General features: G+C 38.3%; 1 protein-coding gene and 1 long non-coding RNA gene across 2 annotated transcripts in view; one reads left to right on the top strand and one right to left on the bottom strand.

The window, feature by feature from the left end:
• LOC144318409 (uncharacterized) overlaps nt 1–11,144 on the bottom strand; it is a 28,861-nt gene extending 17,717 nt beyond the window's left edge. The window contains exon 1 of the long non-coding RNA XR_013384300.1: nt 9,537–11,144. This is a non-coding gene — a long non-coding RNA (uncharacterized LOC144318409). The remainder of the gene's footprint in view (nt 1–9,536) is intronic.
• On the top strand, nt 1,103–18,169 carry GBP1 (guanylate binding protein 1). Its single transcript, XM_077905328.1, is given in 13 exon segments — nt 1,103–1,219; nt 1,317–1,429; nt 7,044–7,252; nt 9,556–9,683; nt 10,541–10,650; nt 10,923–11,119; nt 11,715–11,957; nt 12,842–13,122; nt 13,990–14,202; nt 14,979–15,081; nt 15,324–15,517; nt 16,110–16,191; nt 16,194–18,169. Coding segments are annotated over 11 exon segments (1,782 nt in total). The 5' UTR covers nt 1,103–1,219; nt 1,317–1,429; nt 7,044–7,062; the 3' UTR covers nt 16,235–18,169.
• The last annotated feature ends 548 nt before the right edge of the window (nt 18,170–18,717 follow it).

The raw sequence follows: 18,717 nt of genomic DNA, 5'->3' as shown, positions 1-18,717 counted from the left end.
CTTCTCCCTCTGCCTGTGTCTCAGCCTCCTTCTCTCTCTCTCTCATGAATAAATAAATAAAATCTTTTAAATTAAAAAAAAAAAAAAGGAAGTTTCAGATCTGCAAAACTACCACACCCAGACCAGTAAGGCAGGAAGAAACTAAGTGTGTACCAGCAAAGGAAAGACTTAGGGAAGTCATACTTTTCAAAACAAATTGAAGCGCTACTTACTCAGAGACATTTGAAAAGATAATGCAAAAAGGGACAAGTAAAGAAAGGGTTCAATTCTATTTGTTAATTTTCTCACTCTGGCTTCCAGAGGTAGAGAAATATCTGGGATCAGCAGAGAACCTGGAAAATCTCTCCCTTTTGCCTCATTTCCCTATTCCTTTGTTTCAGAAACAATGTGGAGGAGGAGGAGGAAGAAGAGGAGGAAAAAGCAGAGTTTAAAGGTAAAAAGACTTTAAATTTGATTCTCACCCCCATGACTTGCTTAGTGAATATGGACAGGCATATTACGATCCCTCAAGTCTCCTTGTTTTCACTGTAAGATGAAGACAGTGTCACTTATTTTGCATGATTGCAAACAGGAAGAGTAACACACAAAAAAACAATAATGAGATAAAGCTCCTACTTCTATTGCTATTCATCAGGAAACCTTGAAAGGCAGTAGAGTGAAGAAGTTTAGTAAGAGGGCTTGGGGTCAAGGATGATTCAGTTCAGATTACTTATAGTCCTGTGATTTGGGTTAAGACATTCAACCCTTCTGCACATCAGTTTCTATAAAACCATGGGGAAATGTTTACCATGCGATATAAGTTATGAAACCCATGTAAAGCACTCAGCATAGAGTCTGGAGCATGTGTGCAATAGATGGAGCCTCTTCCTAACTGTGCACTGGGGATTAGTGCCGGGTGCTGGGTGTTTGTGTGTGAGGCATGACATTTTCCTCACTTACTGTATGTATAAATGAGAAGCCAGGTCCCCTGTAAGTGTGTTCATTACTTAAAGAAATTAGACCTAAAAATTAACACAATTGCTTCCTCATTCTGAGTTCCTCAAACTGAACCCCAACTCTGAGATCCATTTCATTATATTTAAATATCTGACAGAGATTTTTAAAAATCAGCAAATGTTCTCTAAAATATCTTCCAAAGAAATGTGAAAGTTCTGACTGAGAAATTGTGTTAAGCCCACATACCTTCTCATTGGCTTAACTTCCAGGAATTCCTTTTATGGTCATTGAGTTTATTGCTTTGTGTTCAGTGCTTTCATTTTCATGTTACTATAAAGTCTGTTATGGCCATTGCTTTACTTCTATTTTTGTCTTTAAAGGACATCTGGAAATTCCAATGACACTGAATAGGTGAAATAAAAGATCCACAATCCAGTGAGAGACAGAGAAGTAACAGAAACCCCTCCACCTAACTGAGGAGAGAAAAAAAGAGGTAAGAACTCCACTTTCTCATTAAAGCAGCCTTCTTTTCATCTTGAAAGGAACTTTTCTCTGGGAAACAGAGCTCATGATAAGGTTGGATGGGGGATGCGAAGGGGAATTTATAATTTTCTTAAGACGTGACCAGCATCAGGACAGGCTGCAGGTGAGCCTGCTGTGGGACACAGGTCAGATGATAAGATATTGGTGTTATCAGTTGGTAGTATGTTCCTACCTGTTCCCACTGTGCTTGTGCAGAATTAGGCACTGGTAGACATGGGGCTAAATGAAGTTTGAAATGCATTAGGATTGTCCTTCTCTTTGCTGACATTGTCTGTGTTGACTGGGGACACAAGTAAATTGCCATTGTCTTTGATGTAACTTGCTGACTGCAGCTAAGAAACTGAAAGGCAACTGAAATATGTTATATTCATGAGAAGGGAAGAGTAGTCAATGAGGTGCAGTGTAAACAACCACTGACACTGTTAAAGACAATGAAAGAAAAGATGGAAACCCAAAATGAAAGATGAAGATTTATAAAAACCCTCTACTTTTTAATCACACACTTGAACTTTGTTTCCAAGTATATTTCTTCCTTTAGAAATAGCCCAGGTTCAGTAGATTCAATTTCGTAGTGCCAGCTTATTCTTTAATCCTTACAAGTAGAATCTGCAGTCCTATTTTACTAAAGAGTTTCCTCTTTAGAGAATCGAGTGTGATGTGTCACTACAGGCAACATCTTTGCTTGCCTTGACCTCTCTATGCTCTCAAGCAGTTCTGATTTGCTTTGTGGAAACTTCTGCCCTGAATTCCTTGGTTCAGTATGAGCTTTATTCATCATCTCCTCGTCTGATAACTCTCTCTCTTTCCCTTTCAGTTTCACCTTCTTCTTTCCCCTCATTTCTCATTCCTCTCCCCCTCCTCTTCCATGCTTCTCCTTTTCTATCAAATGGAAGAGCAAGACAAAACAAAACCTAGAAGTGTATGGCTGAAAATACAAGTGTTTTCTTTGGACAATTTCCCTTTACCTCTCCTGATCTACCTCCTGATTTTTTTTTTTTTTTTTTTTTTTTTTTTTTAGCTTCAGATGTACAAATGATTCAACAATTCTATACATTACTCAGGGCTCATCACAATAAGTACACCCTTAATTCCATTTACATATTTCACCCATATTTCACCCCCATTGCCTCTAACAACTTCCAGTTTGTTCTCTATATTCGAGTCTGTTTTTTGTTTTTCTCTTTTTTGCTTTGTTTGCTTTGTTTCTTAAATTAATTCTGCATATGAGGGAAATCATATTTGTATTTTGTATTTGTCTTTCTCTGACTGACTTATTTCACTTAACATAATATTCTCTAGATCCACCCATGTTGTTGGAAATGGCAAGATCTCATTCTTTTTATGGCTAAGTAGTATTCCATGATATTAATGGTATAGTTAATATATTTTATATACCACTTCCTCTTTATCCCCTGTATCTACTCATCTATAGATGGACACTTGGGTTGCTTCCATATCTTGGCTATTGTAAATAATGCTACAGTAAACAGAGGGGTACATATAACTGTCCAAATTAGTGTTTTTGTTTTCTTTGGGTAAAAACCCAGTAGTAGAATTACTGGATCATATGGTAGTTCTATTTTTAATCTTCAGGGTACCTCTATTCCACAGTGGCTACACACAGTTTGCATTCCCACCAAGAATGCACCAAGAATTCTTTTCTCCACATCCTTGCCAACACTTGTTTCTTGAGTTTTTTATTTTAGCTATTCTAACAGGTATAAGGTGATATCCCATTGTAGTTTTGATTTGCATTTCCCTAATGATGAATGATGTTGAGCATCTTTGCATGTGTCTGTTGGCCATCTCTGTCTTCTATTTATTTTTTTTTTAATTTTTATTTATTTATGATAGTCACAGAGAGAGAAAGAGAGAGAGGCAGAGACATAGGCAGAGGGAGAAGCAGGCTCCATGCACCGGGAGCCTGATGTGGGATTCGATCCCGGGTCTCCAGGATCGCGCCCTGGGCCAAAGGCAGGCGCCAAACCGCTGCGCCACCCAGGGATCCCCCATCTCTGTCTTCTTTGGAGAAATGTCTATTCATGTCTTATGTCCATCCCATTTTTTATTGGATTATTGGTTTTTTGATATTGAATTTATAAGTTCTTTATATATATTTTGGATATTAGCCCTTTATCAGGTATGTCATTTACAAATATCTTTTCCAATTCAGTAAGTTGTCTTTTTGTTTTGTTGATGGTTTCCTTCACCGTGCAAGTTTTACTTCAATGTAGTCCGAATAGTTCATTTTTGCTTTTGTTTCACTTGCCTCTGGAGAAAAATGTTTCTACAGTTGATGGCAAAGAAATTACTGCCTATCTTTTTTCCTACAATTCTGTGGCTTCATATCTCATGTTTAGGTGTTTAATCCATTTTTGAGTTTATTTTTGTGCATGGTATAAGAAAATGGTCCAGTTTCATTCTTCTGCATATATCTGTCCAGTTTTCCCAACACCATTTGTTGAAGAAACATCCTTTTCCAGTTGCATATTCTTTTTCTTTTAAAGAGTTATTTATTTTAGAGAGAGAGTACATGAGTGGGGGAGGGATAGAGAGAGAGAATCCCAAGCAGGCTTCCTGCCCAGCATGGAACGCAATGCGGTGCTCAATCCCATGACCCCATGACCTGAGTCGAAATCAAGAGCCAAATGCTCAGTTGATTAACTGAGCCACGCAGGCACTTTTCCCATTGCGTATTCTTGCCTCCTTTGTTATAGATCAATTGGCCTAAAAGCATGAGTTTATTTCTGGATTCTCTATTCTGTTCTATTGATCTATGTGTCTCTTTTTGTGCCAGTACCATACTGTTTTGATTACTGCAGCTTTATAGTATATCTTGAAATCCAAGATTCTGATTCCTCCAGTTTTGTTCTTCTTTCTTAAAATTGCCTTGGCTATTTGTAGAACCATACAAATTTTAGGATTGTTCCAGTTCTGTGAAAAATGCTATTTGTAATTTGATAAAAAAATGCATTAAATCTATAGATTTCTTTAGATAGTATGGAAATTTTAACAGTATTTATTTTCCCAATCAATGAAGATGGAATATACTCAATGGAATATCTTTCCATTTGTTTGTCTCACTGAGATCCTCCAGTCTTTTCTCAAGTCCAGTAAGTATCTTTATGATCATTATTTTGAAATCTCCATTGGGCTTATTGCTTATCTCCATTTCATTTAGCTCTTTTACTCTAATTTTATCTTGTCCTTTTATCTAGGACATAGTCCTCTGTCTCCTCATTTTGTCTAGCTCTCTGTTTTTATGTATTAGGAAATTCAGTTATATCTCCTAATCTTGAAAGTAGTTGCCTAATGAAGAAGAGGTCCCATAAATGGTGCAATGACCCCTGTTCACTAGAACTTGGCAGGGGTGCCTCCTATGTGTGTTGTAGGAATTCTTCTATTGTGGTTGAGCCATGCTTGCCTTCAGTAAGTTGTCTACAATGTCTTTGCCTTGTTATGAGGTTTGGTCTCTGTCTGTTAAGGGGCCAATTTGGGGCAGCCTTGGGTTACAGTTAGGTCAGACCAGATGGTTGCCTTCAGCCCATTTGCCAGAACTGTGGTCGCACTGAACTGCAGGGTGCTCTTCCTGCATTGTTTTCTGAGAGGCTTTCATTTGTGAGCAGGATCTGCAGTCAGATCAGATGTTTGATCCCCAGTCTGTCTGTTGGGTTTGTAGTGACCCCAAACCACAGGGTTCTCTGTGCTACCCCTATGAAGTTTTTCTTGGTGGGTAGAGCTAGCAGTCAGATCAGACCCAGGAGGATGCAGTTAAAGTGGTGTGTGCAGTTACCTTTGGGTACTTTGGAGTGGTACTGGCAAGTGTCAGGGCTGCTTGAAGAATGAGACCTAGCTAGAGAACTATGGAGGAACTCCTCTTGAGTGGGGTGGACTGGAGGGGGGGAATCTACAGGAGAACAGGGTATGTGGTGTTAGCAAACTAGATTGTAAATGTTCACACTAGTTACCGCAGGTGTCCAAGTATCTAGCCTGGGGTTGAAAGAGAGAAAAGGCATCCACCAGTTCTTTTGTTCTTGGAAAAGTCTCCTAAAGATCCTTGCCTCTCCTGTGCACATTCTGGGATTAGTAAATAAATCTCATATACCCCAGGTGCCTCCCAAACTGCTGTTTCTATGATGTATCTTACTGGGGTTGTTTGTTATTTTGGCTCTTTAAGAGTGGGAACTCAGTTTTCTATCACACTCCAGGCTCTCTCAGAGCCAAGCCTTTTAAAGTTCCTGATGTTAAACCCCACCGATTGTAAAAACTCAAGAAGTTAAGCTCCTCTGATTGTCAAAGCTGATGTAATGGGGACTTGTATTCCCAGTGCAGGTCCCTCATGTCTGGGATGCCTGACGGGGGGGTCTTTTCCCCTCCCATCTCTGTATTTGTGGTATCCCTCCTTGCATCTTACTTTGGTTTCCAACCAGACTTCACCCTTTTGTACCGTTTTCAATGTGGTCTCCTCTCTTCGATTAACTGTGGACAGTCTGTTCTGCTGGTCTTTGGTTCATTTTGGGTTAATTACACTGATGTGGCTGTTATCTAGGTGTGTCCATCTCTCCAGGCTCCTCTGCCTCCTGATCTTTTAATCCTTATTTCATAGTCTTTTGTTCCCTACTCATATATGTGTGTATATGTTTGTGTACATATATACATACATATAACATAATTTTTAGCCATATTGTTTCCAATTGTGCACTTGTAGCCCCTCATGTAGTTAAGGCTAATTTACTGTGAGGCTAATGAAGCTTAAATTTAAAGGCCCCTTGCTTACACAAACCTGCACCAAAGCTTTGGAAAGTTCTCTAGTCATGTGTCTCACGTGATCATGTATTTTTATAAAATTTGCAAAAGTAAGTTATATTGGTTCCACTTTTGGAATGGCAGGGTGAGATGCTCTGTGGACCCTCACTCCAGCAAAATAAGCATAACTACAGAAGATAAAAACACTTAAAATCTCTGGGAGCTGTTCAAAGGGCATACATGAAATGATGTATGAAAGTCTATTCATAGTAAGACTTAATGAATAAATAAATTAACATTGACTTTTTACATATAATCAGGATATCAAATAAGTCCCTCTAAATTCTATTCTATTTTCCATTTAAAGTTTACTCTAACTTTTTAATGAGAATCCAAATGGAAATTTTCCATGGTGAATTAAATGAATGATTTTGTTTATCAGAGTGGCTGAATGTTCCTAAGATCCTGTCACACCAATATTTTTTCAATGAACTGCTTTGACAATACTTCTCTAACTTTCTAAAATACAGATATTACTCCCATCTATCTCAGTGTTGACAGCAAACTTTTGGCCATTTGTGTAAATTGAGGACTCTAGCTTCCTTTAAAACATTGTTTTTATTTTAATTTAAATTCAATTTGCCAACATTATAGTACATCATTAGTTTCAGATGTTGTTTTCAATAATTCATCAGTTGTGTATAACACCCAATGCTCATCACATCATGTACTCTAGCTTCTGAAAGTAAAATAAGCTGGTAAAATTTTTGATCTACTTAAACTGGAAATTTTAATTCAACCCATCTCTTCCCTTACAGATTAGGGAACACTCTCAACATGGACTCAGAGATCCACATGTCCGCCCCAGTGTGCCTCATTAAGAACACTGAAGAGCAACTGCTGGCTAATCAGGAAGCTTTGGAGATCCTGTCAGGCATTAAGAATCCTCTTGTGGTGGTGGCTATTGTGGGCCTCTACCGCACAGGCAAATCCTACCTGATGAACAAGCTGGCTGGGAAGAACAAGGGTAAGTGGCACCAACAAAGCTCTGCTTAGTCCCTTCTGTCCACCCACACTGCCAGCATGGAGCATGGAAAGAAAGTTAGAGATGCAAAGAAATACTGAAAGTTATCTTTCAATCCAAAGTTATGCTCCTATCTTCACTATGGTCTGAAAGAGACAAGTCATCTCTCTTTCCACTCTGCTTTAGTTTCCCCTTTTAAAAGCATAAATGGGGGATCCCTGGGTGGCACAGCGGTTTAGCGCCTGCCTTTGGCCCAGGGTGCGATCCTGGAGACCTGGGATTGAGTCCCACGTCGGGCTCCCGGTGCATGGAGGCTGCTTCTCCCTCTGCCTATGTCTCTGCCTCTTTCTCTCTTTCTCTCTGTGTGACTATCATAAATAAATTAAAAAATTAAAAATAAATAAATAAATAAAAGCATAAATGGTTTCTTTCATAGACTAATGCAATAATAAAAAATAATTAATGTACATAATAATAAACTATAAGACATTTACTACACTGTGTAGTGAAAGGAAATTTCCATTGATCATTAAGATTCAAAGAATGTTTAAGTCTGTATTAGTCTGTATTGGGTCTTTTTTTTACTGTTGTAAAATATACATAACATAAAATTTACCATTGTAATCATTTTAAAATGTACATACATACAGTTCTGTGGCATTATGTAAATTCACACTGTTATGCAACCATTGCCACTACCCATCACCGTAATTTTTTCACCTTCCCCAACAGAAACTCTGTTCCCATTAAACAATAACTCCCCAGCCCTCGGTAACCACCATTCTATATTCTGTCTCTATGAATTTGACTACTCTAGGAATCTCATTTAAGAGGAATCAGGCAGGGGATCCCGGAGTGGCTCAGCGGTTTAGCGCCACCTTTTGGCCCAGGGTGTGATCCTGGGGTCCTAGGATGGAGTCCCACACCAGACTCCCTGTATGGAGCCTGCTTCTCCCTCTGCCTATGTCTCTGCCTCTCTCTCTGTGTCCCTCATGAATAAATAAATAAAATCTTTAAAAAAAAAAGGAATCAGACATTACTTGTCCTTTTGTGATTTGCTTATTTTACTTAACATAATGTCTTCAAAGTTCATCAATGCTGTACCATGTGTCAGAATTCTCTTCCTTTTTAAGGCTGAACAACTCTATGTGCATACGTATTTGTTTATCCGTTGTTTATCCGATTTGACCCTTGGGTTGCTTCCACCTTTTGGCTATTATGAATAATGCTGCTAAAAACATGAGGATACAAATATCTGTTCAAGTCCCCATTTTTGCTTTTTGGGGGGTATATATCCGGAAGTAGAATTACTGAATCATTTGGTAATTCTGTGCTTAATTTTTAAGAAATGATACTGTTTTCTGCAGTAACTGCACCACTTTACATTCCCAGCAGAAACACACAAGGTTTATAATATCTCCACATCCTCCCCAAAACTTATCACTTTTGTTTTTTTGATAGTGGTTATCATGAGTGTGAAGTAGTTTCTTACCGTGGTTTGATTTGTTATTTCCCTAATGACTAATGATGTTGAACATCTTTTCATTTGTTTATTGGTCATTTGTATATTTTCTTTGGAGAAATATCTATTCAAGTCCTTTTTTCATTAAAAAAAAAATTTAGGGGCACCTGGGTGGCTCAGTGTTTGAGCGTCTGCCTTCAGCTCAGGTTGTAATCCCAGGGTCCTGGGATCAAGTCCCACATCAGCCCCTACCCCCCGCCCCCGCAGGGAGCCTGCCTCTCCCTCTGCCTATATCTCTGCCTCTCTCTGTGTCTCTCATGAATAAATAAATGAAATCTTAAAATAAATATATTAATAAATTTTAATTAGTTTCAGAGGCAGAATTTAGTGATTCATCCAGTGCTCATTACATCAAATGCTCTTTTTTAGAAGATTTTATTCATTTATTTGACAGAAAGAGAGCATACAAGCAGGGGAGCAGCAGGCAGAAGGAGAGGGAAAAGCAGGCTCCTCAGTGAGCAGGAATTCTGATGTGTGACTCAATCCCAGGACCCTGGGATCATGACCCAAGCTGAAGGCAGACGCCCAACAACTGAGCCACCCAGGCACTGCTCAAGTGCCCTCTTTAACACCCATCACCCAATTATCCCTTCCCCCACCCACCTTCCCACCTCAGTTTCCTAGCATTCAGCATCTCTTAGGATTATTCATCACAATCAAGTGGGATTTATTCTGAGGCTTTGCTCATTTTTTAATGACGTTGGTTTTTTATGTTACATTGTAGGATTTCTATATCCATCTACCATTAAAATTCCACCTTCTTACCCCCCACTCGCCCTTGCAGGCTTTTCTCTGGGCTCCACAGTGCAGTCTCACACCAAAGGAATCTGGATGTGGTGTGTGCCTCATCCCAAGAAGCCAAGCCACACTTTAGTTCTTCTGGACACTGAGGGCCTGGGAGATGTAGAGAAGGTAAGGGTTAAGGATTCAATTCTGGAATAAGACCCTCATCCCTGAATATTCTCTACACTATTTAATTTTTTTTAAATAAGAGCTTGCACTTAATATGTTTTTTCATTTCCATTTATGTGCCCTAAGACCAAGTTTAGCAACCAGGCATCAGGAAAATATTCTTAAGACATAATCCTGGAAGATCATAGTGGTCAGTAGGTAGTATTCTAATCATTAACAATAGGCTGTATGCTAAGCCAGTTAACCTAGATGCATAAAGGTAGTACAAATAAAATCAGTGTCATGAATTCAATCCTGCAGAGAATTTTAGTTAAGAATTTAGGTTCTGAAACCCCACACCCTTGTGTTTAAATATAACCCTGTCACTAACTCAGTGGCCTTGGCAAATAGTTTGACCTCTTTAGCCTCAGCTTTCTAAATCTGTAAAACAGATGTAATAGATCTATATTTGCCTCATAGTACTGTTTTGAATATGATAAGTAATGGAAAATAGGTGCATAATAATTGCTCAATAAAGTTGCCACACGTATTATTATTCTTATAGAAGTCAATTTTGCTATAGAATAGGAAAAGAAAATTTTAAACTTAAATTCTTAGAATGCCCACCAACCTTGACTATTTGTCTTGTAATTATCTGCCAGTGATCATAAGAGAACCTAGTGAGAATCAATGTAAAGATGCTAATCACAAAATGATCCAAAATTCAAGTCCCTCTCACATTTTTGTTTGGATTTGATTTTCTCATAAAGGTCATTAATCTAAAAAAGACTAGCAAAATGAGTATCTTTTTACTGCTATTCTGGGAAGTACCAGGAGAATGAAACATAATCTCAGCCTAAATGTGTTCTGATTTCCAGGGTAACAACCAGAATGACTCCTGGATCTTTGCCCTAGCAATACTTCTGAGTAGCACCTTTGTGTACAATAGCATGGGAACCATCAACCAGCAGGCCATGGACCAACTGCAGTATCTTTTTTGCTGTTCAAAATAGGATCAGTGTAAGGGGCGGGGAGCCCTATGTTTAAAAATCAGCTGTTTAGCTGTGAATCCTAGTGAATCAAGCATAAAAAGAGAAAACATAAGAAATCATTCAAGGGCAAGGGAAATATCCTAGGTACCCACTGAAGAATTGACACTTGGGTTAAAAACAAAGGTGACATGAAGGTTGTAGATATGGGGAACTATTATGGGATGGAGGACAGTTCTTTTCTGCCAGTTTTCCTTATTTTGCTATTCAGCTATGTGACAGAGCTGTCAGATCGAATCAGGGCGAAATCCTCCCCTGATGCCAATGGAATTGAAGATTCAGCTGACTTCGTGAGCTTCTTTCCAGATTTTGTGTGGACGCTGAGGGATTTTTCCTTAGAGCTGGAAGCAGATGGTCTACCTATCACAGCAGATGAGTACCTGGAGATTTCACTCAAGCTTAAACAAGGTAAAAGGAAGACGTAGAAATAAAAGGAAATAACATGAGAAACTATCATCTTTTAGTGTTCCGTTTACAGTTTTCTTACATTTATAGTTTTCTATTTATTCTTAGCTGGCTATCATTAAGAAGTAATCCTTGTTTGGTATATGAATTAATAGAATTGATTTTAAATTATATTCTCCTTCTCTAAGAATAGTTTTTTCTTTCATCTTTTCCTGTGCTATTATCAGATTGATTTATTTCCCTGCTGAGGGCTTATGATTAGCTAAAGAATATGGAATAGATTAGGCATTGATTGGAAGAAAATAGATTAAAGCATGAACAGTGCTCTAGTCCAGGGGGTTGGCAAATTATGGTCCACAGGCAAATGATGGCCAATCCAGCCTGCCAGCTGTCTTTGTACATAATGTTTTATTGGAATAATGCTATGTCCATTCATTTATAGATTGTCTATGGCGGCTTTCATGCTGCAACAGCAGAACTGAGTACTTGGAAAAGATACCACCTGGCTTGCAAAGCCTAAAATATCACTGTTTAGCCCTTTACAGAAAAAGTTTGCAAGCTTCTATATTTGGGAAATGCCTTTTTTATCTTACTGCAGGCAACACTCAAAAGGACCAAAATTTTAATCTGCCCCGACTCTGTATCCGGAAATTCTTCCCAAAGAAGAAATGTTTCATCTTTGATCGACCCACTCACCGGAAGAAGCTAGGCCAGCTTGAGACAATGCATGATGATGAGCTGGATCCTGAATTTGTGCAACAAGCTGCAGTCTTCTGTTCCTACATCTTTAGCAATTCCAAAACTAAAACTCTTTCAGGAGGCATCAAAGTCAATGGACCTCGTGAGTCCTCTTCTCAGTCTTTTTCTTTCATCTTTAAGATTAGAGGAAGGTAGAATTACCTCCACCTGATTTTAGCTTTGAAAAATGCAAATCTACTGCTATTATCATTTAAATTCTGAATAACACCAACATTTCTAATAGATTTTACTAGCCAAATTTTCTTGGGTGAGAAAAGATAGGAAAAGGAAAAAAAGGCTCTAATTCTTAAAATTGCCCTAGTTAATTGAACCTGCACTGCCCAATATGGTAGCCACTATTCAAGTGTGGCTATCCAACTTCAAGTGTTAAATTAATTAAAATTAATTTTAAATTAATTAAAATTAAAAAATATTTAAAATTCAAATTACACAGTTATATTTCAAAGGTCCATACCTACATGTGGCTAGTAGCTGGATGACATTCTGCAGGCCACACATAGAACACTTCCATCATCACAGAAAGTTCTCTTGGACAACACTATGCCAGAGTAAACAAAACTGAGGACTCTTTTTGATTTGTTCTACAATATTGATCAAATATTCATCACAGACCAGGGCTGATGATAGAGACATAAATGAGAGAGGTGTAGTCCCTGTCTTAATGGTGCTTGGGGGTAAAGTGGTTACAAACACTCAATAAACATAGGCCTATGCTATCTATAACAGAAATTCTCAACCTTTTATGTATATACATATCACCTGGGCATCTTGCCAGGAAAGAGGGTCTAATTCAGTTGATCTGGGGCAGAGGATAAGAGTTTGCATTTCTAGCCAGCTTCTAGGTGATCTGAGGACATTGATACTGTGAGACAAATGAGTGGTAATAGATATGATCAGAATTACACAGAATAAAATGTTTCCTCATCCCACCTACAACAAGCATCCTCATTTGTTCTCAACTTGTAGGTCTAGAGAACCTGGTGCTGACTTATGTCAATGCCATCAGCAGTGGGGATCTGCCCTGCATGGAGAATGCAGTCCTGGCCTTGGCCCAGATTGAGAATGCAGCTGCAGTGCAAAAGGCCATTGCCCACTATGACCAGCAGATGAACCAGATGGTGAAACTTCCTACAGAAACCCTCCAGGAGCTGCTAGACCTGCACAGGGCCTGTGAGAAAGAGGCCATTGAATTCTTCATGAGCAATTCCTTCAAAGACATAGATCAGTTATTTCAAAAGGACTTAGCGGTAATTTTTTCTCAAGTTTATATGGATAAGGGTCTTGGAAAGCAAAGTACTACCAGAAAATGAAATGGGTATTTTTTTTTTTTGAGAGAGAGAATTCCTACTAGACTTTAAAATGGTGATAACCGGGATCCCTGGGTGGCGCAGCGGTTTGGCGCCTGCCTTTGGCCCAGGGCGCGATCCTGGAGACCCCGGATCGAATCCCACATCGGGCTCCCTGCATGGAGCCTGCTTCTCCCTCTGCCTATGTCTCTGCCTCTCTCTCTCTCTGTGACTATCATGAATAAATAAATAAAATCTTTAAAAATAAAAAATAAAATGGTGATAACCACTATTTGTTATTATCATAAAAAGAAGAACAAAGTTTATCATGATGAACTCAAAGTTTTAAAACATTTTTCTTTCACAAATAATAATCTTCCCCATAATTTAACTAAATAAATATAAGTAACAATTAGAGCTTCAATCAAATGCCTACTATTATTAGACTGATTTGATATTCTAGTCAAAAGCAAAGCAAATTGTAGTCCTGATTATCTTATGCAAGCTTATGTTGAGCCACATTTATTCCATATGCAATCATTGGTCCAACTTGAAAAGCTGAAGTTTCTCTCTTAAAGGTGTAGCAAAAAAAAAAAAAAAAAAAAAAAAAAAAAAAAAAGCTAGGAACGTCTTCTCTGAACTTCATCTGCAAGGAAAAGGGGACTTCTGTAAAAGTCAGGAGCAGGAGGAAGGATAGGGCCATGTTAAGGTGCCTGTAACTTTTTCTAGGGTCATAGATTTATTTTTGAGAAGCCTTCCCAGAAATCCCAAGGTCAAGCTAATGTCTTTTCCCTGTTATTCTTTTTACTTCCTATTTTTACATTAAAGGCCAAACTAGAAAAAAAGAGAGATGAGTTTTGTAAACAGAACCTGCAAGCATCAACAGATCGTTGCTCAGATTTACTTAAGGAAATTTTCGGTCCTCTAGAAGACTCTGTGAAGCAAGGGGTTTATTCCAAACCGGGAGGGTATCGTCTCTTCATCCAGAAGACACAAGAGCTAAAGAAAACGTACCTTCAGAAACCTAGAAAGGGGATACAGGTAATCAAGATTTACCTGCTGATTGTGGAAAGCTGCTGACATGCCTCTTTGAAAGACCAACATAACCAAGTATAATTGCACACATTACAAGAACAACAGCATCCCTGCTTTCATTCAATAAACATATACAGAGAGCCTGTTATATCAGATATGTCCTCTATCCAAGAATATATTCAATTAATAATTGAGTTATTAATTGATTTTCAGATTAACCACCAAGTTGTTATTGCAATTCACTATTACAGCTGGATCTTTATACTATAAGGGAGAGAAACTCGATGATGATCCCTTAAACAAAAATGCTAATTTGTCAATTTAGGCTACAAGTTGGCTTTAAGGACAGCTGGATCCAAGATTTCAAGGAATGTCATCTTCTGTCTCTCTGTTATTTTCCTCAACCCAACACTTCTGTCTTTCCTATTCTCCCTCCACCTTTCCTCTGATCTGCTTTCTCCATGATGGCTTCCTTTTTCAGCAACTCACTCTATAGGGGACCACAACACCAACAACTCCAAAATTAGAGCCCTTAGTCTGAAAGAACAAAGAATCTCTTTTTCCCAGTGTCTATATCAGTCTCTTTTAAAGGATTCTGCTTAGTAAGTTCCCATGATTGGCCAGCCTGGTGCAAGTGCCTGCATCTGTGGTCAGCAGTCTTGACCACAAGGCACACCAGGACCAATAGGAGCAATTCCTAGAGGAAAAGATGGTGGGAAGACAATCAGGAACAAGTGTTTCTAGCCAATTCCTATTACTAACTGTGTTCTCTGGGTCCTAAGGCTGAAGAGGTTCTTCAGGAATACTTGGATTCCAAGGAATCTATGACCGATGCAATTCTACAGACAGACCAGACACTCACAGAAAAGGAAAAGGAGATTGAAGGTGAGGAGCCAGTCAAGAGACTAAATAGCTTCTAGAGCACTCAAAGTTTTAAAAAATTTAACGGGGTAAGCCTGGGATCCTTACACTAGGGCAAAAAGAACAAAGATGCCTCTTACTTGCTAAAGACATTTCTGAGCAGGGCATATGCAGTGAGTAGCCACAAGGACAGGCGAGTGTGCTGGGAAGAAAGGGAAAACACGTTTACACATGTACATTTTTCTTCTTCTTCTTCCTCCTCACAGTGGAACGTGTGAAAGCTGAATCTGCACAGGCTGCAACAAAAAGACTGGAGGAAATGCAAATGAAAAATCAGCAGATAATGGAACAGAAAGAAAGGAGTTATCAAGAGCACGTGAAACAATTAACTGAGAAGATGGAGAGGGATAGAATCCAGTTGCTAGAAGAACAAGAGAGAACTCTAGCTTTGAAACTTCAGGTATTTAATTGCATTACCCTGAGGTTTGTTTTTCTCTTTTCTCTCTACTGTCCCTGATCATATCTTAGTGTGGCAGTGAGAACATGACGCCTAGAAGAAGGACCTTGCTTGCCACTTGCACTTTTCAATTTCTGTCTGCCTTCCTGACCTGGCCTTTACCTCTGTCTGGTTATTAAAAGATTTTATTTGCAGTTAGGTCACATCTAGTCCTTTGTATATCTTTCAGTCAGTGGTGGCTGTTATCTGCTAGGCTTTCTAAAAAATCACTTATATGTATCTCTTGCTTAACACTATATGAAACAAGAACCACTATGTTTCTATTACTTAGGAAAAGAAACAAGAGTTCAAAAAACATCAAATCACTTTTATAGGGTCACACAGCTTGGAAAGCTGAACTGTCTTCACCACTTAGTAGAAATGTAATCACAGAGCTAGGATGCCCAAGAGAAATTAATGAAAATTAAGGGTAGAGAAAATGCCAAGAAGAAATTAAATATCAAAAAAAAAAATCTATGAATGTGAAAAGTAGCTATTAATTACAGATTTACTTAGTGCTACACTTTACTCAGTCTCCATTTATCCCTTTTTATAGGAACAAGCCCGTCTACTAAAGGAAGGATTTCAAAACGAAAGCAAACGACTTCATAATGAGATACAAAATCTTCAGCAGAACATGGCAAGACCAAGGAGAATATGTGTCATAAGCTGAAGACCTAAAGAACAGAGCTTTCCTGGTTACTCTTACCCAACACGTAACTTAAATAATTTCTGAATTTGGAAAAATATCATTATACTTGAAAGTAATTAAGTCTTGCATTTTTATAACACTAGAAATTTGCAAAGACTTGCAGTACTATAATTAAAACCATGTCCCTCTTCCTAAGAAAATTGTAAGTTCTGGGATCCCTGGGTGGCGCAGCGGTTTGGCGCCTGCCTTTGGCCCAGGGCGCGATCCTGGAGATCCGGGATCGAATCCCACGTCAGGCTCCCGGTGCATGGAGCCTGCTTCTCCCTCTGCCTGTGTCTCTGCCTCTCTCTCTCACTGTGTGCCTATCATGAATAAATAAAAATTAAAAAAAAAAAAAAAAAAAAAAAAGAAAATTGTAAGTTCTATAACAATGGTCCATTTTATATCTCTAACAACATAGAAAGTATGAGCTGGTACCATTCAGGAGCAGTTTATTCCTCTGGGTAACCACTAGTTAACAAATGGATACTGAGCCAAGTCTTAGGTAAAAGTTTAGGAACATAGTTGGGCATCAGTTTGGCCAAGTGTACAGTGGGTTTCAATACTAGGGACAACCATCCTAGCTTCTAGTGAAGACGGTGTGCAGTTTTCCGTAGTATCACAACTACACCATTTGTGAGCAGTTATGTGATCACTAGGCCCTGGCCATGGACAATCCTCCCTGATGGATTCCAAGCTAAAGCAAACCACTTTATATAGAGAGATCTAGAATCACTACAGAATTTTCATAAGAAGATAGAAGAAACCATTAGCATGAGTAGTGGCTGGGTCATCAAGAAATTGGCCAAAAAAAGGAAACTCTCCTTTCCTGCTCAATTCACCCAAATTATAACTTTAATGGGACACTTTAGAATTTTAGATAAGTGGGCAGCCTGGGTGGCTCAGCAGTTTAGCGCTGCCTTTGACCCAGGGTGTGATCCAGAGACCCAGGATTGAGTTCCACGTCGGGCTCCCTGCATGGAGCCTGCTTCTCCCTCTGCATGTGTCTCTGCCTCTCTCTCTCTCTCTCTCTCTCTCTCTCTCTCTGTGTGTCTCTCATAAATAAGTAAATAAATAACCTTTAAAAAAAAAGAATTTTAGATAATTGACACTGGGCTAAACATAGTAATATGATGACAGTTATGCATTGTGTATAATTCACAAAGATGGACCTTAAATGATGACAAATAATATATTAGAAAACTGAACTAAATTATTAGATAATTTATAATCCTATAACTTAGGCAGTATTTTCCCTATTCTTAACAGCCTGCACTTGAAAGTTTGCTGATTTTCCCCAAAGAAATTATAGATTGTTTTTTATATTTTTTGATCAACAAAGTAATGTTCTTGGTATTACTTAGTATATATAGACTTTATCCTAATTTTCTAAAGTCCTGGGTAAATGGCTGATGTTTCTTAAAATGACTAAAAGTTATTTTCAGGCTGAAAATAAAATATTCTTCACTAGGCTTTTTATTTGTGATAGTTCTTTTTTTCTTTCAGTGTTCACCAAAAGATAAGGCTTGACTCTTCATAGCAATGGTTGGCTAACTTTTCTCCAAAAGGCCAGATGATAATTATTCATGGCATTGTGGACTATACAGTTTCTATCTCAACTGCTCAACTCTACCATGTAGTATGAAAGCAGTCATAGACAATACACAAATGAATGAGCATGGCTGTGTTCCAATAAAACTTTATTTTAAAAATTAGGTGGTCCCCACAAACCATAGTTTCCAGATTATTGCTCTATTAAATCATTGGTCAAATTCTGTGTATCTGCCTTATGTTGTTTACATTTGTAAGGGAATGTGTATTAAATTGTATGTTAGGATCTTGAAAGTATTACACAATGTTTCAATGAATTAGAACATGAGAAAAATGTATGGAAACAGCTAATGCCATTAAATCCACATTAATAAGCCTGCTTTCTTCTGATTGCATGGGGACATATTATTCCATTGAACCCCCTTACATTCCATCAAGTGATGAATGCTTCTTTCCACAGTTGAGTATATGAAACTAAGCAGTTTTTTTTTTTTTTACTTGACTGCAACTTCCTAAGAGACCAGGTGAGACCCACAGCATGTGTGTAGGTATGCATACAGACCCGTGGTGTTTAGGTAAATATGCTATGTATTTTCTTTTCCAAGCTGCATTGCGACAAAGAATTAAATAAAATATATTTTTATTAACTAGAGAAATTTCATAGTAGAAAGAACAAATATGCCTTTAAAACCAAATAGTAGTCTCTTTAATAACCATTTAAAAATAAGAACATTGGAACTAAGCAAATCTACACAACTTCCTTCCTAGCTTGGTAGCATGAGTCTATACCAGATTTCAAATGATCTGATACCTCTTTTAGTACTTTTTCTATATTATCTCCAGGAATAAAATAAAGCTCTCTCTCCAGGGGGGCATGTTGCTTTCGCCAGTGGTCCACAATCCAGCCATGCATTAAAACTGT

Source organism: Canis aureus, chromosome 8 (genome assembly GCF_053574225.1).
Source record: "Canis aureus isolate CA01 chromosome 8, VMU_Caureus_v.1.0, whole genome shotgun sequence".
In the NCBI taxonomy this organism is placed as follows: domain Eukaryota; kingdom Metazoa; phylum Chordata; class Mammalia; order Carnivora; family Canidae; genus Canis; species Canis aureus.
This window is presented reverse-complemented; position numbering and strand designations above follow the sequence as displayed.